The sequence below is a fragment of the Cavia porcellus genome, unplaced genomic scaffold (assembly GCF_034190915.1).
Source record: "Cavia porcellus strain 051 isolate PalLab524CR breed Dunkin Hartley unplaced genomic scaffold, mCavPor4.1 scaffold_11, whole genome shotgun sequence".
In the NCBI taxonomy this organism is placed as follows: Eukaryota; Metazoa; Chordata; class Mammalia; order Rodentia; family Caviidae; genus Cavia; species Cavia porcellus.
The window spans coordinates 56,669,082-56,697,045 of NW_026947494.1; the positions used below are offsets into that span (position 1 = coordinate 56,669,082).

The following is a 27,964-nucleotide window of genomic DNA, read 5'->3' on the forward strand; positions in this document are numbered from 1 at the left end:
TCAGGAAGTGACTCTTGAACTTTCTACTTCCCAGTCTGCGTTCCAACCAGAGAACTCGTTCTTACTTTGTTGCCTGGGTCTTGACAGTCTCTTTCTGAAGTTTTTAATTAGTATGTAAAGATCCCTGGAGAGGAGCTGCTTTTATGGCTTTTAAAGCATGTCATCTCTCATGCATTAAATCATAGCTCTGATTGGTACAGTTATTTGAGTCTGGAAGAATCATTTAATTTCTCTGAGGCTCACTTTTTCCATCTGTAAAATAGGGATAATGACAGAATCTTCTTCATAATGTTATGAAAGATTGCATCATTTTCTAAGATAATTTTAGTAAAGTCACTTAGCAGAGAAGGTATTGGGTGCATTGTAAATGTTACCCCTTGACCATTGCTGCTAACGGCAGCCTTAATATATTGTTTCTGATCTGTAGTTTTGAATTTGGAGACTTTGGAGAACCCATCATTTTCCAAGGAAATAACTGGCAAATTTCCACAGTGGGGGAATGAATAAACTTACAGAGATCTAAGGTTAGTGAGACAGAGCTCATTTCCTGAGTGCACTGATTCTTAAGTGACTCCTTTCCAGTTTTATCCTTTGAGTTCACTGGCCGTAGACCATAGGCTAGTTTTGCATGCCTCGTGCCCAGTGCTATGCATATATTGATCCAAAAAACCCTCAATATCAAATTAACCTAATTAATTTAAAAACAGAGGAGAGGGAGAATGAAGAGAAATCAAAGTTTAAGTATCCACCCAGATACTGATTGTCATCTCTGCCATACACCAGTCAGTGACCTTGGCGTGGTCCCCTACCCTCTTAAACATTTTTCCCAAACACAGAATGAAACAGAGGCTGCTCTCCTGACCCCAGGAAGTACCCTGCCTGTCCAGATCAGCGACTGTCCCCCTCTCCCTTTCTTGACCAGCTTCATGCTGCTCTCAACTTAATGATTTTCTCTTCCCCAGTTAAAGTCACGTCCTCTGATGTGTAGCTGTCATGACTACAGCATGCTTAAGAATGTAGAAGCGTCTGTCGTCTTCTGCCCGATGCATGCACAGAAGTCACAGGCGTTTCTCAGTCCTTTTGAAATCACTCTCCATTCTGGTAAAATGACTGGCTTTGAAAACTTAAAAATACTTGATTAACCTCCACACCTCAGGTTAGAAATTACAGGTTTGCATCATCCAGTGGCGTCTAATTAAACGTTGCCGTTCTTCCATTTCGCTATTTAACTTCATTAATTCCCCCCCTCATATCTGAAGTAGTTTATACCTGGTGCCGTTTTCCAGGTGCCTCCTCATTTTTGCCAGAGTGGCAACAAAGTGACCGAGGAGACTATAGAGTTGTCTTTAAAATAATTCACGACTCCAGCCGGGTGAATTATTTTGTATTGGCTATGTATTGTCCTTGACTTCTTCAAATCATAGAATTAAGAACTAGAAGCTATTTTAGAATGTGTGGCTGGACCATGAGCACTCACGGCCTGTACAGTGAGCCCAGGGATACTGAATGTCTCGCTTGATGTTGCTCAGGGTGTTGCTGTCAGTAGAGGAATGTAGAACACATTCCTCATCTGATGTCTGATTTTTTTTTCTCCGCTGCTACACAGTGACTTTTCTATTGTTTTCCAGCATATAGTGACAGTTGTAATTATCTGATTGCCTGAATCGTGTATGATTCAGTTTACTCACTGCATCATTCTTAGTTTTATATCAATAAAAGTCACATGAAGGATGCAGCGGCGTTAGAGTCCCCTTTCTGGCTTCTCTAACAGGTTATATTTAAATGGCTTCAAAGTCACAGGAATGAAAATGAAGGTGTCTTCAGGAGGCCGAGGCAGAGACCGAGTAACCGGGGGAAATGTGATACAGCCTTTTGGATTCATTCTTTTAACTTCTAACCGTTTCAAAAAAATTGCCCAGACTCCTGTGGGAGCCAACAAAAAACATCTGTTGTTTTATTTATAGCCACAATTTCTAAGAAGCATATTCTATAGCAGATGAAAAAGTAGTTGACAGCTCGTAATTCATAAAGTGACTGAGACCTAAGCTGACGGAACAAAATGTACAAAACTGCCTCCTGTGGTTCAGCCCTTATCACTTCTCCTTCAACTGAAGGCAGAAGTGGCTCTGGAGAGGAGGGCCGGAGATGGTCATGGTCTTTAACCCCAGTGACTTGGAGATGACAGCGCAGAAAGGAATATACCCACAGGGACAGATCGCAACTGCTCCCACAAGGGCCCTGCAGGCACTAGCCTGACTCACCCTTGCAGGTATTGCCTTGTAGGAAACCAGCACTTCCCTGCTGTCCCCACAGTGAGCCAGGAAGTTTTAGTGGTGGTCTGACTACAGGTTGCCACTGAGGTACTTCAGTCCAGAGTCTAAAGTGTTCGTTGAAATGACTGATTGAATAGTTCCCAGAATCACTTTTTATCTTTTACTTTTCTTTCACCAGTTAGATCTAATTTATATTGACATAATCATTTTACCCTGTTGACATCTGAGCAATTACCACAATATGCCCACTCCTTAGATATCACTTAGCTTATGTCAGAGTATCTTTTGTACAACTTGGACAAATGTAACCAATATATTTTATGTTTTGTGGAAATTTTACCTGTAATATCTTGCATGTATCAAGGGAAGAAAAAGTGTAGCTTGGTCTGACACAAATTAACTCTCCACAGTGCAGTGCTATTTATTACCCTGAGCTTTTTTGATAGTAATGGTATGGTCTAACTTCTACCCAAATTGATCGATTTAAAATTCCAAACAAATCATAACCAGAGTAAGTTCATTTATTTCTTTAGCTAAGAAGTGAATTACCTATTGTTTCGTTAATGAAGGTGGTATATTGTAAGATAAGAGAATTTACTAATGTACTAGAATTGACCACCTGTCTTTAAGAAGTCAAAGTATTTTACTTAAAAGGGTTGCATTTACTTTTATCTCAAAATTATTACCCTTTATCAAGTAGAGATGGCTGAGACTTAATGGCCTTTAGAACTTTGTTAACCACAAAATATCTGACTAAATACTATCTTTTTATCTTATGTATTTTGTCTGCATTGGCTGATAGGAAATTTGCTGTTGAATATTTTTCTGATTCCACACTCGGTTCATCTCTTTTGTTCTTTCTCCCCTCTAGTAGTGGGTGCTTTAATTCCTTTCCCCATTATACTAAGCATATCTTATTAAGATTTCATCTTGGGATCCTTGGAAATATAAATTACAAAATACATATTTAAAAAATATTTGTAGGTCTTTTCCCCACCTGCATTATCAGAAGAGTCTACTATACCTTGCTGAAAATTACTAAGTTGGCCAGTTATTTTTAGCTAAATAAAACCTACTGAAACTTGGGGGAAGAATGTGCTTAGTTTAGCCTTGTGAGAAAATATTTCATAAATGCTGCCCTGAAAATGTTTAGCCTGGCCGAGCCGGCTGGCCAGGACTCAATCTTGATAAAGCGGAGCTGATGGCGAGAAGCTGGCCACCAGTCCAAGCCCAAGACGAGCGAACACACTTCTTGTCACCAAGGGCTGTAACTGTCACCAAGTACTTTTCCATCACACCCTGCAAAGAGTTTTAACTTTGCCCTCAGCTTTGGAACCGTCAGAAAGGCATCGTGCTATGGTGGTGTCTGCCTGTGGAGGCGAATTAGGTTCATGAAGTGGTTAAGATCACCTGGAAAGTCAATCTCTTCTTTAAAATCCCAGTCTACCACTTCCTGCTAGCACAACATCAGGCTGATTGCTTAATTTTTCTTTTCTTTTCTTTTTTTTTCTGTACCAGGGATCAAACTCTCAGCCTTGCGCTTGCCGCACAGGTGCTGATGCCGCTGAGCTAAATCTCTGGCCCCTGCTTAATTTTTCTTACCATTACTTTCCCCATCTGTAAAAGGGGACAATGGTAATACCTCACCAGGGTATCCACATGAAATGGAATAAAGCAGTGAGCACCATGTCTGCCACTCCATTGGCTCAGCACGGGAGTCAGCAGTCGCAGTCATCTGTCATCTGCCCTCCTTGCACTGCTTGTGCCTCTTCTCCAAAGCACATGACACATTGAAAGAGACTGTTCTTGGACTGGCACTATATTGCAGGACCTCAGACGAGCTGTGACTCCAGCTGTCCCTCCCCACCCTGTGGGGCAACTCACGGACACATAGCGGGGAGCTCTCCTGCTAAACTCCTGTGTTCATCCCTGGGCAGGTAGGGTGTGACCCAATTCACTGCACGGTCAGAGGCTTCCTTCACCTAGCAGAAGTGTCCGTATCTGGCTGCTGGGGTCCTGTGTAACGGTAGCCTGTGAAGTCCAGGGTATGTGGGCAGAAGTTGCCAGTCTGAGATGCTGCCTTCCACAGCAACCTACATTTTCTCTGTGTGACCAGTGGCTTGTCCTGTGTTCTTGTTACTTAAAAGTAAGGACCAGCAGCACGGAGCTTATTGAAAATTCAGGATCCCAGTTGGTAGCACTCCAACCTCCTGAAGTGGGCTCAGTTACATGCACTTGAAAGTACAAGCATGGTCAGGTTTTGGTGAGCTGACCACTTGGTTTGTAGGTGGCCACCTTTTGGATGTCACATGGGAAGGGTGTGGGACATTAGCCTATCACAAGGCTGTGACCTTCCAAACTCAGTTAGCTCTGAAGGACTCCATCTCCAAATGGCATCACTTTGAAGAATAGGGCATCAACATGGGAATTTTGAGGGACACAGTTCAGTTCATAAACCACACTACTGCGCCTTGCCCTGGTATCCAGCCCAAGAATGGGTAAATACTTTCAGCTTTATGACACAGTGTTAATTGTAAAATGTAGGTAGATGATGTATGGACATTCCCAGAGCAGTTATTTCAACTTTTCAATGTGTTTATGACGTCAGAGAAGAAAGCCCAATCCCTCTCTGTAGTTAGTAGGATGGAGTGTAGTGATTGTTTTTGCATCTGATTTCCATCCAGGCTTTCTTCAAACTGCCTGTTCTGAGTAGCTGGGTCAATTTGCCTCTTTGGCAGTCACCCCAACGCGCTCTCTCTCTCTCTCTCTCTCTCTCTCTCTCTCGCTCGCTCTCTCTCTCTCTCTGTCTCTCTCTCTCTCTCTCTCTCTCTCTCTCTCTCTCTCTCTCTCTCTGTCTTTCTCTCTTTCTTTCTGTCTGTCTGTCTCTCTTTCTCCGTCAGCCAAGTCTGCTGGCTGTGCTGTCACTGAGGGTCCAACAAAGGCCTCTTTTCAGCTCTGGATTCACCATGGATCCTTTTTACCCACACACAACACTATTAGGAACCTTTCAGTTGCTTATATAACATTGAGGCTTCTCTGATTACATTTTAAGATCCTGCTTTGTTATTTATAGCATTTTAACTATGATGCTAAAATTTATTAATCAGTGCACATGAGAAAGAACTGAACATCTGTACTTATTTGACCCTAGCTAACATTGCCTGGTTCTTCCGCAGTGCCCCTACATCCCAGTGGCACCCATCACTTTGCTGACCATGCTGTTGATTATCCACATATCAGAATAATTTGCATTGAAGGAGAATGTCTTGACCTTTTTAGCGACAGGACGCAGAAACAAGATAGCTTAACTTGAGCCCATCAGGAAGTATTGTAAGTATTTCCTCACGGGATTGGACATCACACACCCTTGTAAGAGAGGCTTGGTGGAAATGTTGGGAAATACAGGTTTCTTTCCTTGACTAGGACTGTGTGGTCTGATGGGTAGAAGACAGACCCAAGCTGAAGTCATGGTCACTATTTAGAGCTTTGCCATTGGCCAAGAGACTTAATTGCTCTAAGTATCAGTTTCCTTACCTGTAAACTGAGGATAATAAAGACTACACATTTGACTTCTATGGGAAATAATAATAATAGGAGCATGTCTGTAAAACAGAATGGAGATACGATCCTAGTTAGTGTTCAGTAATGTTCATTCATCCACTCAACACAAATGCCCACTGTCCTCCTTTCCTTTTTTTGGGTCATCTGGGTCACACTTCATATGAAATCTGTATAAGCCAACACCAAACAGCCTCCCTTGCAAATCACTGGCCTCTGAAGTTCCTTGGACATAACTATAAATTGTTTTCCAGGCAAGGAGGGTCCTTTTCTTCTCCATTTGCCTCCTGCCCAGCATTTTAATTTGCTGTACACTGTAAGTTGTCATCTTTAAATCGGACTCCAATTTACATGATAAGAATCACAGTTAATTAGGCTGCCTCTCAAAGATTAAGTGTAATCTTGCATTTCAGTGAGCTCTTCTCTCTGAGATTTTAGCTGAGGCCATGCGCCACAAAGCTGTAATATCTGCTTGTGCTTAGTAAGATCTTCGCCTGCTGTTTGTTTCGGATGCCAATCTGTTGTCTTAAAAAAAATAAATAACTGAGCCAAGAATCTTATATCCCTGTCATTTGTTTTTAGGCTGCACAACAGAAGAGATAAGTGAGTTAAGATAAACTTCAGATATTAAAGACTAATTAGTTTGGGGTATGTGAGGAGATTTGCAGATTTCTACTTTAGATCTGTTGGCAACTCTATTAATAAATTCCCTCCTACTAGTTATCTCTAAAAATAATGCTTTATGGCTGAAGATTTACTTTCACATCTATTCTCTTTACTCCCGTTGCAGTGCCTACATTCTTCCCTGCCTCTCAAAAACAGTTCTTGTTTCTGCCAAGCTTAATACTCAATCATTCCACTTTCATTTTGTTCTTCACATTCTGAAAAGTGAATTTCGGTAGCTCAGATCAATATTGTAGTCCTTATTGGGAAAAAGTGTGATAAATTAAAAGTAGGAGGTAATTGAATTGACCTCTCAAAAGATAATATTGTTTGTAGAAAGAAAGGCAAGATATTGTCTGCCCTGTCAAATGTGCTTCTCGCTTGTCACCTTTAAGAAGTATGGAGAAGATTCTTGATATTTTCAGTCTTAAAATTTGCCATTGTGACTGAGGCTTGCAAAAATCTGTTAATAAATATTACATCAAGAATTCTTCTATTAACATCATCTGTGCTATCTACTTCCTAGGTGTTGTCCAAGATTACAACCAAGAATAGGTAAAGCTGAGATTAAAACTCAGGATTCTAGCTTTGTGTTTTTGCTTCTGGTCATTTCTGTGCTGCTAATTAAGTAGGTATTAAAATTAAGGAATCTGAAGTTCATTTTTTGCTGTTTTTGTCTCTTAGCATCATCCTACCCAAAGAGCACAGGCCAGTGGGGTATAATCCACAGAATTCAAGAAGTTTAAATTCAAGGTCCTAAATGTTGTAGGTATAGTTTTTTTAAAGAAAAAAATAGAATTTTTGCTTATCAAAATGTACATACTTTTTTTTAAGTCATGAGAAGGATTGTTTCTGACAAAGTAGGACATCTTGATTTAATATTTGTCCATATTTGTACACACATCGTCTTGGTATATTTGGTGTGTTGCATCGGAGGCAAGTGGCAGTTTTTCACGTACTTTCAAGCTGTTTCCATCAGTAATGAAATACTCAGCTTTGGCATTCTCTGCAGTCCTGGTGTTTCAGTTTAAACTTTCCACTCAGCCCTGCCAAGCACTAACTTTAAAATACCTTTGTTTTACTGAGAACGCCTCCAAAAGGTGCGGCTGTGTGCTGGTTTCATCTTGCACTGTGCAGTGGTGTTGGCACCACTTGCTGCAAAGAATGCCACCATCTCCCACACGCCACTGGTGCCCAGGACTGCCGGGGCCTGTCCATGTTGGTGGTTTGAGGAGGCTGAATTGTGGAGAGAAGACACTGTTCTACTCTGTGTGATTGGCAGCCACTTGGGCAAAGACAAAGGGGGAAAACAGAATGAGTAGAAAATGCAGCTTCTTATGTGTCATCAAAAATTGTTTCTACAGGAAGCTGGGACACCTGGCTCCATGGTGCCCTTGTCAGAAGTGAAGAGGACTAATTCCTCCTTTCTTTTGGAATAATGTGTATGTTGGATTTGCCACTTTTAGGCCTTTTGGCTGTTCTTTTTTGTGGTGCAATACTAATTTCTTTTGAAGAAAAATGATTCAGCTAAGTGAAAAATGGAAGTTGAGCTGCAGTAGTGGGATCTTACAAATTTTCCCATATTCTTAAGAGAAAACTTGGTTTTCCAGACTTGGCATGCTACATACAGCAGGCTTCAAAATCACTTGTATTCCTTGATCAGGTATAAAAAAGCTTAAAGAAGATCAACATGCATACTTTAGAAGAATGCTGTTCTGTTCATTTGTATTTTGCTTATAATTCTGTGTTTTTCAAACCAAATGAACAAAGAGAGATGGAAACCTTTTTGTTTGTAGTGTTTGCCAGCCTAGCAATGTAACAACTGTTGGTTATATATTTCAATCACAATTAGATGAAATCTTTAATTATCATTTAATTCAACTTTCATATTCGCCTGCAGAAGTGATCGTGTTGATAAGATCCAGGAAGGAGATAAACGTTTATTAAGCGATTTTATTTTCAATGCCAGCGCTGAAGTAGTTTTTTTTTTTTTTTTTTTTTTTTTCAAATTTAAAAAGTGTTGTTTTTTTTAATGAGGCAAGGGAAGAGCATTTGGCATGTTAGAGTATTGTGTATGTGTGTGTATTTACTATTTAACCTTTAACTTTTTGAAGTATGCTAAGACCCATTGGGTTGAAAGGATGCTATAGTGAGTGCTAATAAGTAAAATTACTCCCTACCATTTCTTAATCTGGAAGTTTCCTTCTTTTGCATATACTGATTGTGTCCGTTTCATTCAGTATAGAAGGTATTCATAGAAGATACTTTTATGAGCTAAAAAAATGCACTGAGGCCAAGGAATTGGTTTACAGTTTACCAGGGGAAATGAAAGAGTGTGTTTTTTTCATTTTATAGTATTTCTTTTTTAATTTTAAAATCCCTTTCATTAAAGACTATGAAATTTTGAGGACATGAATATTTTGAATGGTTTTCAGATACACTAATAGTAGGTAACATTTCAAGACTTAGAGATGTCATTGCTGGATGTTTTGGGGAGAATCACCAAAAGAAATCTATATGATGCTATGGAACTGTCCTTCACAATTTAGCTCTTCTTTCATCCTGGGTGGTTGTGGGGCTAATCACCTGTGTCCGTCCATCACAGAACATACTGCAATCTGTGGGGTCTTAAACTAGAGGGCTTAAGGTTTACAAACTGAATTAAATTATATATAGTTCTCTGAGGTCAGAATTTAATAATATAATTTTACTTAGGCATCATGAATCTGTTGTCTGTGTTGACTCTTAGTACTTGAAATATGGACTTAATTAGAAATTTGCCTAACATGGTATATGGCTTATAATAAGGAATTGTACTATTAAAATCTTAGTGAAATAATATTGCAACTGTATTGAGTATATTTAGCTCCCTCTTCTGGCATATTTTGAGAAAAATATTTTTACTTAAACTTTTTTGGGGGAGCGGGAATATGGTTGTCAATTGTAACATCAGAGGAAGTGGTTTGTAAATATCGTCCAGTTAGATTCCGTCCCCCCCCCCCCCAGTACTGGGGATCGAACTCACGACCGCTTGCTTGCAAGGCGGGTGTTTATGCCACTGAGCTAAATCCCCAGCCCCTTAGATTTCTTTTTGTAGCACTACTTACAAATCTAAAACATGAAAATAAAGCATGGAAACACAACTGATACAAGGTCTTGCATTTCGTAATCTACTAACTGTCCAAAAATGCATAAGCAAATAAAGGGTTCATTAGCAGTTACATAGGGACTTTATTTAATATCCGGTGGACAACCACCCTGGCTTTTATGGGACCAGAGTACACAAAGAGGGCAAGTATCCCAAACATAAATAAGTTAGCTGTGCATCATGACAAACTGTTCAATAAAATCTATTTTCTGCTTCGCCTGCTTGGCAAGCGTGAGGTCCTGAGTCCAATCCCTGGTACAAAAAAAAAAAAAAAAAAAAAATCTGTTCTGTGCTTTTCTCTGGGCAGTGGTATTTTCCTAATCCCAGGAGGCCAGGTCTGAGTTCCTATTCCTTGTTTCCTTGAAGTGCTGCCCCAGAGCATGATAGATAAGAAGGCTGGACCTGCTTATCTGTGGCTTCAGTTTGTACCCCCAAACTCCAGTCTCCCCGATCCTCTCCCGTCTAGTCTTAGCCCACCTCTGGGATACAGGGTACACCCAGTTAAGGAAGTCTGTCCTGGAGAAAGGCCATATGAATCCCTCTGGCAGGGAGATCTGGAATTCTGGGTAGGCACCCTGAGTTGGCACCTACAGGAAAGAAAGCAGGCATGCTCCCATGGCCCGAGAACATGCAGTCTGGTGTAGGAGTCCTTCTTGCTCAGTTCTTGTGTTTGCTGTAGTCAGATTTAATTAAATTATTTTGTGTTGGAGTATTCTTCATTGTAGTCATTGCGTTTGACTCCCCTACAAGAAATGTAATGTGGCGTTTTGTCTGTTTGCAGCTTTGACCCTTCCGGATCTGGCAGAGCAATTTGCACCTCCTGACATTGCCCCGCCTCTCCTTATCAGGCTGGTGGAAGCCATTGAAAAGAAAGGTAACTAAATGGACTGCTAAGGAGAGTTAGTTTATTGTGAGGCCCCTATCGCATAGCTCTTGTAATTTGTATGTATCTCTGGGGCATTTGTTAAGTAAATTTCTTATTACCTGCTGTGAGCAAGTACCGTGCTAGACACACCAGATATTTGGGGTTTTATACTAGGGAAATATTTCTGGCCTGTGATTTCTGACTCAAGATTAACATGTAGTTACTGTATGGAAACTATTAAGTCCTCCATCATTTAATAAATATGATTAACTTGCTTCTTAGTGGCCAGCTGGTTCTGCCAAAGTTATTGACATGCCAGATAAGTGTAATGGTAGGAGTCGACTTCCAAGAATATTCGGTACACCTCTAGAACAGACACTGGATGGAAACTGGAGCATCTCCCTGGCAGCAGGCCCCTGGATTCTCCAGAGATCCGTGTCTTGCATCCACGATCATCTGTTTTGTGTCCTAGGTCTGGAATGTGCAACGCTGTACAGGACACAGAGCTCTGGCAACCCTGCAGAATTACGACAGCTTCTTGACTGTGGTGAGTGTCACAGAGCTACAGACACAGATGGGAAAGATAGGTCTTACTTTTCTGTTTCTGCTAGTACATATACAAAAGTTATCTAATCCATACAGCGTTCTAAGTTTCAAGGTAATGCTGAAATCAGGCACAGTTCCCTCGGGCTTATTAACTGTGCAACCCATGTAGAGCTTCGATGTGTGACACCCCAGTGAGAGCACACAGGTGATCTGCCTCTCCATGGGCTCTTGAGCCCTGAGCGCCCCTAGCATTTATAGGGGCTGCAGTGGATAGAAGCGCTTTCTCTGACTGTATGTCTACTATCGCTCACCATTTCACCATTTCGAATTTGTCTGCATAAGCTAAAAAATATTTTTAAGCCTGTGTCCTTTTGCAAAGTCTCTTTGTGACACCCTGTTCCTTTCACTGCCTTTGTCTTCTTCCTTTTCCCATCCATCTTTTTGCCTTGCTTCCTTTCTTCCTCGCTTTTCCCTATCATAGTTCTATCCATACCACCAATATCAATTTACTTCATGGTATGCTAGTAAACCACTCAGGAAAGAAGAAGCACTGATTTGTAGCATTTGCTCATTTCAATGCTGTAAGGTGTCAGAACCCCCACTGTGGTGGACCTCAAGCTAACCAACAGAACGGTGCTGATGGGGAGTTGAGAACTGAAGACCCTGCCTTCTATGGCTGACCCAGCCAGCGCCAGCACTGATTAACTCCGCCAAGTGGGAGGAGATTTATACAGTATTCACTTCACTCTTCCTCTGCTGTACAGGAAACAAAAAGCAAAAGCCTGCAGAAATCCGTTTATCTGCCATCATTTCCGCAATCATCGTCTCATGTGAACTTTTAGAATCTCTCCAACCCTTCGTCCCCTCATAGTACTTCTGTGTTTCCAGTTATTACACTTTCTGCCCCACACTATGTTAACTGCATTTGGATGTTTGAACCAAAGAGAGTAAAACTCAGTTCTGGAAGAAGCTCTTTCAGAAGTGTAATTGCCAGACATGGCCAAATAGTATAGCCGATGAGAATTTGAAATCTGAGGCAGCTTCAGAATGAGGTGCTTTAGGAAAACTTTTAGAAAAGATGCTTCTTGGAGGAAAGAATGTGATCTTTATCAGAAAATGCTTTCCCTTGAAATGTACTGTTCAAAGCTTTTGAAACTTAAAAGAAAGTCCTTTTTTGAGCTTGATTTTCCGGCAGTCCGTGAGGACCAGCCTCACACACACGGGGCATATCATCTTTGCGCTGTATCTCCTCCACTCTAAGCAGGGTAGGTCATTAGAAAGTTCAAGGTGAAAGGTTTATGTTTTTGAATTCTGACTGCCTTGCCCAGAGTGTTAAGGAAATGCTGACTTTTGTCCTCAGCCAGTTGAAATAAAGATACATGTTTTGGTTAGAATATTGGTCAAATTGAACATGTTAAAAGTCACGGGGCTGGAGGTTTAGCTCAGCGGCATAAGCACCTGCCTTGCAAGCAGGCGGTCGTGAGTTCGATCCCCGGTACCGATAAAAATGAAAATGAAAAAGACAAAAAAAAAAAAAAAAAAGTCACAGGAAATGTTAAGACATCAGAAGCTGATGAAATGGAAGTTATTTGAGAACTTAGTGGTTAGGTTTTTAACCTGCCCTATACAAAATGATGCAGGTTAGCCAAAATAATTTTTTTTCACACCACCCTTGAGAGGGACTAAACCAAGATTCACGTCATCAATGTTTTGACAGCCTTTCTTTCCTCACTGAATTCATGACACACAGGGAGAAAACTAGTTTCATTTGGATTCTGTGTACAGAAGTGAATTTTTGTGCCCCCCCCCAAATAAAAATCATCCAGACTTGGAGTGGACCTGCCAAAACTGTTTCCAGCTTGAAGGTTGTTCAGTAGCTATAATATACTGCCCTGCAAGAAACTACAAGACAAATCACTCACACCTGGAAAAAAAAATCAGGGCTTTAAAACAACCTCGTGAATTTCTACTGTCTGCACTGGACAAATACAGGCAACAACAAAAACAAAAAACCCTGCACTTTGATTACCATTTGCTTTTTTTTTTATTTGATCTCTATATTATCTTTGTGTATAAGTTAATATGTAGATCAACCCCCTAGAAAAAGAAGCTGATTTTCAGGTAAATTAATTCTCTTAACATTTTTTGGTGCCTAAGTATCAAAGATTGTGTCCACAGTGTTCTCAATACAAAAACCCATGTTCATTTTTTAAAAAACTATTTTGTTCTAAAATGAATTAATCTTAACAATGTCCCATTGGAGTTTTAATGGTATGAATTTTCTTCTGACGTTCTTTGGTTTCTCCTGACCTGAGACGGGCATTCTGCTGAGGCTCTCCTGACATATTAGGCTAGGTAAATCTTTGTTAGAGGAGTAGGCGGCTGCTGTGTGCGTGATACCACGTTTCACCACATTCTTCAGTGTACCTGTGAGGTGCCGGAGCATCTTCCTCAGGTTGTGACAGTCAGGACTGCATGTCCACAGACATTACTCCCATTGGGCTCCACTAACCTAGAGAGGAATCAGGCAGCGAGGAGGTGCCTTCCCAGTGGGCAAGAGGAGTGCGAGGTTAGAGGGTTTACTGGCTACCCATTCAGAGGGAAAAGGGTTTACTGGCTGCCCATCAAGAGCAGTCACAGTGGAAAAGGAGGTAGAAAAGAATATCAAGTCTGCTAACCCAAACCTAAAGGTTACGTAGCTCCTCAGAGGTCACCCCATGGCAGCTATCAATAGCTATCAGAAGAGTTTATTAGGCTAATTTTAATGCAGAAAAGGAATATTACTGAGCAGAAATCATAAACTCCAAGGAACTTTAGAAGTTAGAAATTATGTCATATAAATCCTGTGTCCTCAGGACTAGTGGAATTTGACATGTGGCAAGCTTATCCAAAGACCCATGTGTGGCTATTTCATTTGGATATCATCGAGGTTCACTGAGACACATGCCTGGTTGCAAAGAAGAGCATTAGTGAGTGACTTCACTCTCGGGCATTGTCCACAAATCTTGAACACATCCTGTGTGGGGCACCCTGATGCCAGAAGGGCAGATGAGGGACACAGCCCTACTCTGCTCCTAGGTACCCTGTCTGGTAGGGACACACATCCCTACAGCATTCCCATCCTGCATGCCAAGATCATGATGGAGAGCCTGCTCAGAAGCAGTGCCACCACACAGAGGGGACCCAGCATGAGAGTGGGACGTGGATATTCAGCGTATTCATGTTGAGATGCCATTGCCAAATGGCTTAGCACATTTCTCAGGATGAACAAATTCAATGATATTAATTTGCTAGGTAAAGACACATTAAGTGAAACAGACACGGGCAAAGTATATGGGGAACCAGAAGCTTGCCAAATAGTCAGTGAGTGCGGGCTGTTCCTATTGTGTTACATGTACCATTTTATTTAATATTACTTACGTTCACCTGTAACTGCGCATTTTCAACAGTATTGCCCTTTCCGTACTTGTTAGAGATGTGATTACTTCTGATTAATTTTTGTAGGATGTTTACGAGTCATAGCAGTTTGTTACTTCACCTTCTGAGATTAATCATTTTTCCATACCCATACTGCATTTAGGATGACTTTTCTTAAGACTCTGTGGTGTCGTTGACTCTGTTTCATAACATTTGCCTCCTTAGTGCAGTATGTCGGATTTATAGCCGGGACAGTGGAGGCATTAGCATTCAGACCTCATGGCTTTGTTTCTGATTACCAAAACTAGGACCTTTGCTACCAGCAGTGTCCCTTTCCCTTTTATTCTTCAAACACTGCAGTTAATAAAGTCATATAAAAATGCAGCAGTTTGCCCAGCAGCCCCACCCTTTCTCCATCCTCCTGTAAGCTTGCGGTCACTAGTGTGCATCCTTCAGCAGCAGCCAGTCACCTCTCCTGGTTTCTAGATGCTGGCAGTTATTCCTGTCCCCGGCCTGGCTACTCCTGGACATGGTGCCTTTTTCCATTCTGCAGACTCAGTGTGTGCATAACGAGCTCTCAAAGCATCCTTACTGAATTGCTCAACCTCTTTTCCTGCCTGGGAATTTACCAGATAGACATGTTTATCTTATATTCTGCCAAGGACTGACATCCACAGGTTAGATTAGTCAAACTCAGGGGGCAACATCTAGAAACTGGGCAGATTATTTTTATGGATATCCTGCAGATTGAATTCTCAGTTGCATTTCCATAGTATCTTAGCATTTAATCTATCACTCTGTTAGGTTACATTTACAGTAATCCTGACATGCACTGTTTATCAATTCAAATTGAAGGAAATCTGAGAATTTGCATCTCTCATCTTCCTGTCATGGTTTTAGGAAACATTTGCATACGGAGGACCCCACTCCAGCGGCTTTGGGAATGTGGTGAGATTCTACCGAGTGAGAAGCTTACAAAATAGAAGTATATTTCTCACAGTTCAAGGGCCTGAGTGTCTAAGATGAAGGCACAGGTGCATTTGCTTTCCTTGGCTTTCAGGGATGACTTCTCCCTGTGTCCTCACACAGTCTCTCCTCTGTGCAGACATCTCTGGTGTCTATGTGTCCTCATCTCCTCTTTTTGTAGAGATGCCAGTCAGGTTGGAGTAGGGGCACTCTAATGGCCTCATTTTAGCCTAGTCAGTTTTAAGGGCCTTATCTCTAAACATCAGTTTCTAAGGTATCGGGACTCTAGGCTTAAACGTATAATTTTGCACAGGGTATAACTTACCCATAATAGTACCATTACGTTTTGTTGCTCCAAAGTCGGGAATATGCTAGTGACATCATAGGCTAGGAGCTTGGCATGCTAATGCTGGCAGTGTGTGGCACATACCTACACAGAGAAAAATTATCCTATTCGAAATCTGGGGAAAAGCCTAACGGGAGACACTTGTATTGGCCCTAATGGCTTTTGTTTGTCCTTATTTTCTCCCTTTCCTGTGTCACATTTAAGTCCCATGTTTGACAGTTAACCTCAGATATAAAAATAAATGTCTAAAATCTTTCTTAAATTGTTTCTTTCCTAGATGCTGCCTCTGTGGACTTAGAAATGGTCGATGTGCAAGTTTTAGCAGATGCTTTTAAACGCTATCTCCTGGACTTACCAAATCCTGTCATTCCAGTAGCCGTTTACAGTGAAATGATTTCTTTAGCCCAAGGTCTGTTTTCTCTTCTGACAACCTCATTGAATATAATTTTAAGGCGGGAATATAGTTGTAGACTGTGAAGTGCATCATACAAATAGGGCTTAGAAAGTACTAGCAAGCTGCCCTTACCCCTCCCTTCTGACAGAAATTCCCTCCCTTATCAGAGCATCCAGTTCTCATTTGCTTAGAAGCGTGTCCATGAGTTGAACTGGCTGACTGTTAACCTTTGATCAGTATTGACAAAGATTGCTATGTCTGTGAAGCGCACGGTGTTCCCAGTACTAGTGTTACATGTAGGGAGCTAGGTCTAGGGTCCCGTGATTGAGTTGTTCTTGCAAACTCCACCCCACCCCATCCCCCAAGTGCCCACAGTAAAATGTGTTGGGGCAGGAGGGCTCAGTTCTGGGAGGTGAGGCTCAGTTCAGTGCTTTGGGGACAGGAAGTTGTGGTTTATAACTTTCAAAGTTAGACCTGCGGTGCTTATCTGATTCTCCTCAGCATTAGCCAATCACACTTGAAGCTGCTCGGTAGAGGGCAGATTTTTCTGCCAGCACACCCCAAACATCTTACACTTTTTTTTTTTAACACAAAGAGGTTCTTGCATTAGCATTTGACTTAAGACTTCTGCGGTCTTACAGTGTGCCTTTTCTAATGAGAAGGACAAATGCCCTGTGTACCTCTCCTGAAGACACCGTGAGTGAGTCCCTCAGTGCACATGGGAAAGGACAGACATGGCAGAGATACATTCGTGCGCTGACACCTAGACACGGTCTTAATTCTTTGTTCTTTCTATTTTAACTTGTAGAAGTACAAAGCTCAGAAGAGTATACCCAGCTCTTGAAGAAGCTCATTAGGTCGCCCACTATACCTCATCAGTATTGGCTTACGCTTCAGTATTTGCTAAAACATTTCTTCAAGCTCTCTCAGTCTTTCAGCAAAAATCTTTTGAGCGCAAGAGTACTCGCAGAAATTTTCAGCCCGATGCTTTTCAGATTTCCTGCAGCCAGGTGAGTGAAATAAGAGAAATGTATGTTTGAGGTGCTGAAGGTCACCCTAAGGTGACTGGTCATTAAACTTATTCTCAGCTTCACAGATATGAAATTAGAATATAATTATGCGGATTAAGAATATGGGTGAGCATCAGTGGATTGTGGATAAATAAAAATGTGTTTGATTGTTAGGTGTCAGGTTTCTAACAAAGCCCTCTCTCTTGCAGCTCTGATAGTAATGAAAACCTCATAAAAGTTATAGAAATTTTAATCTCAACTGAATGGAACGAACGACAGCCAGCTCCAGGTAAGCTTTGCAACGTCTAGCATTTGTTTGCTTGCTTTGCTTGCTTGCTTTTCCAGGCTTAGAAGTGGCGGCTTTAGCAAAGTGTAATGATGCACACTTGTAACCCCCATTCTCGAAAGCTGAGGCAGGAGGATCACAAGTTCAAGCCTAGCCTGGGTGACTTAGCAAGACTGTGCCTCAAAATAAAAAGGGCTGGGAATGCACCCTAGGTCTGCTCCCCAGCACAATACATACATACATGCATACATACGTACATACCTATGAGTTAGGTTTAGGCTTCCTGTGAAGTAAAATAAGTTTCTGATAGATTACAATCTATAGAAATATGTTACCTTGTGATTTTTTTTAAATGGAGTAGTATTATATACAGTATATACTCAGATTTCAACTTAGTGGATTTTCAGTTGTCTTTGTTTTAGATAAGAATTGGGAGAGCCATCTGTACCTGTCAACTGTTAGACTTCTAATAGCTGCATAAATTTATGGGGTTCATTTTAGTTGTTGAAATGGTTTTTCTAATTCTTGTAAAGTAGGAGACTTGTAATTACTGTAGAATTGAAAGTATTTAGGACTGTGTGTTTTGGAAGTATGTGTGCTGAGCGCGTACAGATAAACACTGTCAGTGACACTGGTGGTGTGAAAGCGTGTTTACTGCAGCGAGGTGCAGCAAGCCAGGAGCTTCTTTGAAAGCAGCCGTTTAACAAACCAGGAAGTGTAGACCATGTGAGCAGTGGATTTCATCTAAATGGGTGTCTTTTTCTCCTACCATAGAAAGTTCCAACAACCTCTCATTGATGTGCATGGATTTAAAGTTGGCTAATGGAGCTTGTTGTTCACAATGGTGACAAGGATCCTATAATAAAGTTTTAGGACCAGTGGGAAATGCTGCTTGTAGTCTGAATCTATGCCTAAGGGTAAATGAAAGCACATGCACTTGTTATTTTTGACACTAACTCACGCAGATTTTTGTGGTACTTTCTGTCTGAGTAGGAGTGCGGGTACAGTGACCAGTGTCACACAAGGGAGATTTAAGCTTGCTTTTCTGCTACTTCAGAACCGCCATTACCCGGAGTACATCTGTCTGTCTTCAGGAAGGGTGGCAGTGCAGGTGCCCAGCAGGGCATGCTGAGGTGATGATAGGATTTGCCAGATTCGTCAGTCCTGCTAGGAAGGCAACCCCTTTCCAAAGTCCTTCATCCTCACTCCAGTATGTTAGAATCAGGGGGCTCCAGAAGCACCCCCATAACATCTGCAAACAGTCATAACTTTGGTAATAACTTTGTAGCTCTGAATAGAAATGAGTGCCTAAATGATATTTAACAGGGACAAAAGTCAGTGTCTATTGTGGGGACAGATTGAAATCTTTGCTACTTTTTACCAGATAGAACTTGATAAATCTGATGATATTTGAGGCAAAAATATCAAGTCAGGCCCTGAGTTTGATTTCTGGTGCCAAGACAAACAAACAAACAAAAAAACCTGTAGTGCAAATATTAGAACATAATATCTGAGGAAATGCTAGGTGGTAAGGCCTGTCCTGTACGTACAAAAAGATGTACAGAGCCTGTGACTTTTCAGGGTAGTTGACAGACAAAGCTTACGAAAAAAATATGCCTTCACGTGGACCTTGAAAAATGGGTACAGTTTGAAGAAAAGAAGAAATAGTATTTTGACTCAAGGATTTATTTAAAGTAGATTTGACTTTAAGGATTTATTCATAGTGGATTGCAGAATACAAAAATAATGGTTTTGTATCTGACAAAAGCAGTAAACTCAGTCTTTGAATAACAACATATACGATGGTGCTAAGACCATGTGACTATGCCACCTGCCAGATGTGCACCTCACCTGGACATAGCTTGGCCTGCTGCAGCCACAGCTCTCCAGGCCTTCCTGAGCCGTAGAGCTACTGTCAGTGTCCATTCAGAAAGTTCCCCAGAGTTCCTAGCATGACAGAAGCTAAAAATGTGTGAAGTGAGTTTCCATGGGCCACACAGAGCCAAGAACCAGGTGATGTGTGCAGGCTTTGGGGTCAGGCTCCACATGGCGCTGTCAGACCCTGTCAGACCTGCCGTGGGAAGAACACGGCTTCTCAAGGCAGCGGGTTGCTCCTTAACTATGCAGTTCTTCATCAGGTTGCTCAGCTTTTCTGGACCAAATAGGATGTGGCCTCTCTTCTGGGCCTGCTGTTAAGGTTATGTGAGCAGACACATACTGAGCCACGGGACCCTGTTCCTGCTCTGTGTCTCTGCTGAAGCTGTTAAGGTCCTGCCAGTGCTGGCCTCATTCTGCGCCTCTCTCCTCCTATCCTGTCTTTCTAGTGGCCTATTCTTTGTCTCCTTCCACCCAACCCCATACTCTCAGCTAGGGCTCTGGGAGCTTGTAAGGACTTTAATGCAAATCTAAAGGAGGCACTATCGGGCAGTTGCTACCACGATGGTGTATTGCTGGGAAGGAGGTGTGATGCCCTTTTCTCCCTATGTGGTGTGGTGGGTGGAGTAGCCTGGATTTCAGTGCCTCACCCCATGTCACCTTGCCGAGGTACTTTTGCATAGTGCACCAAATGAACAGCCGTACACAGTGTCCTCAAACAGAATCATTTAGTCCATCTGTGCCCGAGCAGGTCCTTGCCCTGCCCCTACGCCCCTTGGCTTCTTACATTTAACTGTTGTACAGCTTTTCCTGTTAGTTTAATATATTTAACCACATTTAAAGGACCAAGATAAAGACTTTCTCACTTTGTTCCATTTCTAGCATAGACCTGTACAGCATAATCATCCAAATGTTTTTTTTAATTCTTTGATAACCTCCTCAGCTTTCAAAGAATTTTCAGAAACCAACTCATTGCATATACCCAGTAGCCCTGTTAACTAAGGGTTGTTTTCTTTTATGGAGTGAAACTTAAGATAGGAAATGGGAAGTATACACATTTTTAGAACGTTGTTGGTAGTTTGTGATTCTGTTTTGTTACTAAAAGTCTTAAATATATTTAAAGCTGAATAGCAGGTTTTTCTGAATTATTTGTTACAGTTACCCTGCTAATATTTAGGTAGCTAAAGAAGATTTCTGTAGGGCAGCCAACGTAAAAATACATCCATTTAACTTTGAATGCCACCTATTATAAGTGTATTTACATATTTTAGATTTCATGGATATATTCAGAAATATTAATGCTGCATAATTGAAGCCTAATATTGTACCCTCAAGCCTAGGGTGGAAAATAAATGACTTCGCCCCCCCATACACACACTTGTCCGAGTTAATTTTTAACCATTAGTGCATTGCAAAACATTCATCCTGAAGAGCCTAGTTCATAAATCTTGTTTTAAATGCTCTGGGCTTGGTTTTCAACCAAGACTAAAAGCAAGCAGTAAAGCAGAGGGAAGTGAATTTCAAAGAGTTTTACTTTTCTCTGATTTATTTTTTATTGGATTTAAAATGTGTTCTGACATTAAATTGTTTCAAAAGTGAGAAATGAAATCTTTAAAAAAGTGCACGCATTAAGATGAGTTAGACGTAAACAGAAGCCAGAGCAAGTTTTATCCAAACAGAAATTTTATGTATGCTCTGAAAGAGACCCGAACATCAGTGTGCGCATGCTGGAGGGTGGAGTTGGTTTTACTTTTGTTTTTACAGTGCAACCTTCTGCAAGGCACAAGAGCTGTCGGGGTAGTTTTCTGTTCTGCTAGGAAGTGGGCGCTTTTCAGAAAGCTTGTTGAATGTGTTTGATTTTAAGTATGTGTAAAACTGGATATACTTATAAACATAAAAGGATATCGCCCTTAGTGCAGCAGCATTAAGAGTGCTGGGTGTACAATAATGAATTTACCCTAAAAGGCCCACCTAAGATGTCTTAAGTTAAAAATTATGAAAGGAAGCATTCATTTTATCTTTACATGAAAATTTGGTTCTTTTCTTTTTTTCTTATTCCCTTTTTAAGTTTCGTTTATTAATCTTTAAAAGCTTTCATTCAGATAGAGATTTGCACATCAGTGAGTGTCTAGATTACTAATTGCAAACATATTTTAATGATCAAGAGACATGTTCCTCACTAGTGTGAACTGCTAGAATGTGAAATCGTGGCCAGTTTTTGCCTCTGAAATGAGTTTTGCAAAAGTTAAAGAAAAGGAAAAAGACTTGTATTGTTTTAACAAATTCAGAAGGTGAAGTTAGTGTTCAGTTATTTGTTTCCAGTGTCGATGAGTTTTTGAGAGCTCAAATGCTGACATTAAATTACAAGTTTTCCTAAAAGAGCTTAACTACCATTTGAAAGTTATTTCCCAAGTATTATGAAACATACGACTTTGATTAGTGAGTCATGTGGGTTAAGTGATAGTTGCGTAGTTACGTTTATTTATTAATTTGTGTTGAATTTCCGACATCGAGTAAGAAGTGTGAAATACAAAGTTGGTAGCTTTCTCTCGTCAGTCACTTCTTCTGTTCTGCCAGCAGAGGGCGGCCTTTTTAAGCTAATAAAGTCCCTATGCCTTGCACCTCACTTTTCAAAGACTAAAACACAATGTGAAAAGACTCAGCTCACACTTTCAGCAATATAACAGAACCTCTGTGGTAAATGATTATACATGTTGTGAGAGATTCGTTTGAAGCAAAATTTCCAAGTCTATTTTACGGCTGTCTTCTGTAAGTAAAGACTCCAACTTTGCAGTGGATAACTTCTCCTCTGAAACAAAATATATTGTTGGATTTACAGAGAATTTTGATCTGAGAAGCCTTTGACTTGACATAGGTGAATCACACAGATATGCCTAAGGAACTGATATGTCCAATGTTTCTAGCTTTAGAAAGGCTATTTTTAAAAGTAGGGCAAGATTATGCAGCTCTCAGGAGACTAGGGCCATTCACAGGACTACCCATGTATCCCCTTTCAGCAGACAGATTCACTTAGAGACTTTATTCCATTGGAAAAATAAGTTTTTTTCAATACTGTGGTACATCAAAGGAAAGTTTATAAAACCACTTCCATTGTGGCAGCCCTTGCTAGATCGCTTCTGTGACCCTGTCATTGGTGCCTGTTTTGGGACTGTGCTGGCATCCCATTTGCTTTTATCACTGAATGCAACCCCTGGATTACCTTCTAAACACAGAATGAGGGTGTTAGAACCCATGTTTCTTCAGTAGGAATGAAAATGAGAATTTTTTAAACCACAGCTGAAAATCGAAAACGGGAAAAGCCAGAGTTTTGTGTGAGGTGTGAATTTTTTTTTCTTGCATGTGGCTTCAAAGAAATCATAATTTAATTTCGCTTGTCACTTTTGACTTTCTCTGGTAGAAGTAAGGAAGGAACAGAGACAGTGGGTGGAGAGGTTCAGGACCAAAACTTAGAAGGTGGAGTTATTTTCTCTGTAGCATGAACGAATCATGCTACAGAAGTGAGCTCCAATCACCTCAAGGTTTTCAAGCTTGAGGATCAGTGACTGCACTGGGGCACTGTATTTGGGATCATACAGCTAGAGCTGTCTTTTTCGTGGGAAAGACCTTAGTTCTTTAGAGTGGCCAGCAATCCAAGTCTAGTTCATTGCAACTTTCAAAAGAAAGGACAGAAATCCACTAGAAAGGCCTTCTCTTGCTTCCCTGGAACCAGGATGTAAACCTAGTGCGAACAGACTGCTTGATTATTAGAAGACATGGGCATGCTGCTGTGCTGTACTTTTTCTTAATCTGTTCATGGTCGTGCTGTGGAGTGACCCAGAGCAGCTCTAATTACCTCCTGAGGCTGTACTCTGACTCTGGGCGCCCAATTGAGTGTGGGGCTGGCTCTCTTGGGGGCTCCCTGCGACACCTGTGGGACAGGCAGTCTGCGCGCGCGTGTGGGAGGGGTGGAGGTGGACACCAGCAGGCCTGGGTGTTCCGGGCTGTTCCAAGAGGCTCAGGCCTTGACAAGCGAGGCTTTGATTCTATTTTCTGCTGAACTAGCTCAGCCACTTCCTGTGCTGGGCCGCGCATAGTGCCTGGCTTCACTGCAGGCTACTTGAGCCCGGAGCCAGCCAGCCAGCGCGCCCCGCGGCAGCCAGCGAGACTATTTTCGGTCCCCTTACAATGGCCTTCTCATCTCCTTGGCGAAAAGGAGCAAGCTGGTCTCGCATTGGCCACTTGTCAGCCGATGACAACTTCTGACTTTGACTTGGGCTCCCCTCCCCCTCCCGAAATCCCTAGCTCAGCAAATATTTGAACCTGCCCAAGTTAATCATGAAGCTGCGATCTTTATCTGTGGGAGACGTGCGAGCGCACCGCGCTTTCCCTGCCCAGTACAGTAGCGCCATCCGGGTGGCTTTCCAGGGGGAGCTGCGCGAGCGCAGCCGCAGCCGCCGGCGAGGACGCGGCCGGGCCGGGCCTCAGGGTGGCGGGCGGGGCGCGGGGCGGAGGGAGCGCGGGCGCAGCCCCAGCCCCGGGCGGACGCGGACGCGGTGCGGACCCGAGTCCCGAGCCCCCGCCCCTGCGCGCTCACTGTGCGGTGCGAGCGCTGCGCTGGCGGGAGGGGAACTTGGAAGAAGAGCGGCAGCTTTTTGGATTTTTTTCCCCCATTGTCGGATACAGGCATTTCCAAAGGAAACTGTTGAAATGCATAACCTGCAAAGTAAGTTGCCTTTTCTGCCTGTGGCTTTTGATCTGTGAACGGTTCCTGGCTATAGTCTGGTCTCAGGGTAGGTGTGTGTGCGTGCATGCGTGCGTGCCAGGAGAGTGTGTGTGCACGCGCGCGCACGCCCGTGAGTGCTGCCTGGAGAGGACAGATGGGAGATTAGGGAAGGCACTCCCTGGTGTCCTCTGGGGGTCAGTGCCAACGAAAATGGGGTTTGGGTGGAGGAAATGAGAAATGCTGGACTAGAACTCGGTGCCAGGGGAGGGCTCCCTCCTCTTCAGGTCCGGTTGCCACATGGACCAGCAGCAGAACCGATTTGCACCCGATGTTGCCAGCTGCAGGGCTGGGGGTCGGGGTTGGCATGTCAGCTGGCCACACTGCTCCGAGGACAGGACCCCTTACACCAGGGGTGAGGGTAAACATTTTTACTAAACTACAGAGGTTTTTTTGTTGTTGTTGTTGTTTTGGTTTTTTTGTGTGAATCTTATCCCAGGACATAACCCCTCGCTTGCCACTTTTACCATTTTTATTTCAATTTGAGTTTAGTTTTACCAAAACCCTTAGGCAAATAGAAAAGTGTGAGTGGGAGAAAGTGGGAGGAGACAGGGTAAGCCTGCCCTCTCCAGTTCTGCGAAAAGGAATCAGAGAGAGGCTGCAGACAGCGCCTCCATCTGCTTCATGATTCCAAAAGTTGATAGGGCGTCTAAGAGAAAAAATTTGAGAGCCTTCTGTGTTCTTTTAGTTGTCACACAGTGTGACATACATGTGTACATAGATGACAGTGCCCACTGTGCTCTTAATGTGAACCCCATTTACACGGGAGGGGGGGATCCCCCCCCATAATACTGTGAATGTCAAAAGCAGTTGTTCACAATGGGAATGTACGTTAGTGAAGGTGACAGAATTATATGCAGGATGTCTTTGAGGAGCCAAAATTAGTCATAGACTTGTATGAAATTGATTTCTTTATATTAAATACTGCTAGCAAGGAATACTTGTCCTCAAAGTGAGGCATTTGAGCTAGAGGGAGAAAAGGAGAAAGGGAGAAAAAAGATTACATCACCTTCCTTTTTGAGCAGTGTTAGCCAAGATCTGCTCATCAGTGAAATACTTTGCAGAGAGATATACCTCTACTCTGCCTTTTAGTATTTTCTTATTTGGAAGAAGTATCTACTTTTTGCTTAATTTTGTTGGACTGGAACATCGAAATTCTTAATGTTGGCAGTTACATTTGTTTCTGCAAATAGTAGGCATCTTCATTTTCCACAGATTTCCATTGTCATCCTACAAAGCTCATTTTTAACTTTGATATATGCAGTTGAGAAGATTTTGTTCATACATTTTTAAAAATTGTTCTTTATTATATGGTCCATTTACAACAGTGTTAAGTTCTGAGCTCTCAGGGAATTATGCAGGACTGAAATATTCAGAGTTCTTGATCCTTCTGCTTTTTAACATATATAAGAGCTATTTAAGGACTGTAAAGTAGAGCAGGATGATACCATTTTGAAGCCTTTATAAGATTTTTATACCAAGGAATGGCAGGGCTATCTATAAACCCAGATGCACTGGGGGGAGGGAGCAGCTACAAGCTGCCGCGTATCAGCTTTTGTCAACCTGCCAACCACGGAGCCTACCACGCTGCAAAGAGTAATAAAGGAATTACAAAACTCACTGCTGGAGGAGAACAGTGAAATTAAACACCTTCAGAAGCGATGAGCCTGTGTACATTGCAGCTCTGCTACGAGTGAATCCTCCGCGAGGCTCAGGACTGTCTGAAGGCTGGCTAGAAGGGAGCTGATGAAACAGGAGTGGTCTGGTGACATTTTTCTGACTTGATTGGCTGGGATGTGTGATGTAATAGGTTACAGTGCAGCCCCTTGTAGGTTTTAAAATGAATTCCAAGACACCATTACAAAGAAAGCCGGACTCTTTCCTTATGACTGAGCTCAGCCAAGGAAACTCTTGCACAAATGTACAACACTGTCTGGAATATGGAAGACTTGGATTTAGAATATGCCAAGACAGATATAAATTGTGGCACAGACTTGATGTTTTATATAGAAATGGATCCACCAGGTAATACTGCAATATTAATGGAGAGAGCTGGTTAATTTCATAGCTTTTTAATTTTTTGAAAGCTACTGTTATAGATATCTAGATGCCTATTTTTATTAATTTGTTCCATGGATAAAAATTAGCTTGATTATAACTGGCAAATCGGAGACTGTCAGAGTAAGGAAGGAGCAGCAGCAGCTCAGGTGGTGTGTGGTAAATACTGATTCTTGAATGAATATGAATTGGATTTCACTTTTTCACCTGTGTCCTTTGTTAATCATGCGTGGTCCTTTGCTAGCTGGTTGTATTGTTGTATAATGTTGCTTTAATTAAAATGATGCCTCCTTTGGTGCTGCGTTTCTCTATTGATGGTAGCTCAGGACTGCGTGATATTTGCAGTGATAACACTTAGTACCTTAGCAAGCATATGATGTAGCAGTGATCGCAACTCGGTTCTCTCTGACCCCAAACTCCTGAATCCGATGCAGAGACTTTGCTTGCTCTCTCGCTTAGACTAAGATACTAGAATGTATGGAGAAGTTGACTTTCCATTTTTCTATTCTAGTTTTTGTAGAATATTCTTCTTGGACACCTGAAATCATTTTTTGGCAAAAGTTAAAATAGTAACAGTGCTTTAAAACTATGACTTCCAATTTAGCTACAAATCCTAGATTTGTTTCCTAAATTTTCTCTTACTGTTAGCCCTCCCCAATGAAGAAATTCAGAAACAGTGCAGTTTTTTTTTTAATCTGTCACCAAGTCAATTATGAATACTGATTTGACATTGAGGAAGGGGGACTAAGGTTTTTTAATCAGACTTGGCATATACAGCACAATTTATTCAGCAGAATATTAACAACAATACTAAGGAGATTTGGGTCACCGATGAGTTTCTTAAAGTGGATTTTGGCACAACAGTGCCTGAAATACTGAGATTAGAGAAATCCAATTCTTCTTAAAGCATACTGATCTAGGTGAGCTTTGCTGTTACTGCAATAGCATTTATAGGGGACAGAGACCAAGTTTGTCTTTTATAGCTAAACAAAGAGAAAAATTAAAGCCAATTCATCTTATTTCTGCTGCTTATATGTTCATAGTTTTTTTTTTTTTTAACTTTAGATGAATTTGGCCAAGCATGCAATTTTAATATTACTGGAATCTAGAAGTAGAAAATTCACATGGCAGCTCATTTTATTCCTCTGTAAGAGTCTGTCTCTGTCATTCTTCTTTTTCAGTTTTATTTCTTTTTGAGCTATACTCTGAAATAGTTCTTTTTAAAAAACTATCTTCTATGGTGCATGGAACTGTGAATTACTGGCGTCTGTGACAGTTATTCTAATTTCTCTTTTGTCTGTTACAATAGAAATGCTATTTATTGAAAAAGATTCTGTCTAGTTTTAAATGCTCAATTGGAGTTGGAATTGCAAGCAACTTTTTCTTTCTCCTTCATCTGCAGCACTGCCTCCTAAACCACCCAAACCCACCACGGTAGCCAACAACGGTATGAATAACAATATGTCTTTACAAGATGCTGAATGGTACTGGGGAGATATCTCGAGGTGAGGCCACAGGACTGCTAAATTCCACTTTTGGGATATCATCCAACATAAGCATGAAACATAGCTGGTTCCCTTCCAAAGAGGATCAGAAAAGTCACCCTACTGCTAAAGCACTGGGGGTGCTGGATGCCACAGGAAATTAAATAGCCAGGAGGCTTTGTTATTGACAGATATCAAGAGGGCACCAGGGTGACACCCTACTACCTAAAGGCAGAGTGTAAAGGCTTGTTTTCTATTAAGTAGAACTTTAAGAATTAATGTCATTGTTGTAAAC

The 27,964-nt window shown here is 41.6% G+C and overlaps 1 protein-coding gene across 3 annotated transcripts in view; it reads left to right on the forward strand.

Moving 5' to 3' along the window:
* Pik3r1 (phosphoinositide-3-kinase regulatory subunit 1) overlaps positions 1-27,964 on the forward strand; it is a 75,976-nt gene that overhangs the window by 38,846 nt on the left and 9,166 nt on the right. Inside the window, exons 3-8 of one of the 3 annotated variants that reach the window (XM_003462679.5) lie at positions 10,424-10,516; positions 10,980-11,054; positions 16,060-16,191; positions 16,985-17,186; positions 17,396-17,475; positions 27,588-27,690. In XM_003462679.5, coding sequence (XP_003462727.2) covers positions 10,424-10,516; positions 10,980-11,054; positions 16,060-16,191; positions 16,985-17,186; positions 17,396-17,475; positions 27,588-27,690 — 685 coding nt within the window. Of the gene's footprint in view, positions 1-10,423; positions 10,517-10,979; positions 11,055-16,059; positions 16,192-16,984; positions 17,187-17,395; positions 17,476-23,861; positions 24,071-25,204; positions 26,153-27,587; positions 27,691-27,964 lie in introns of those variants that run through there. The other 2 variants (XM_063258284.1, XM_063258285.1) reach the window with 2 other exon arrangements.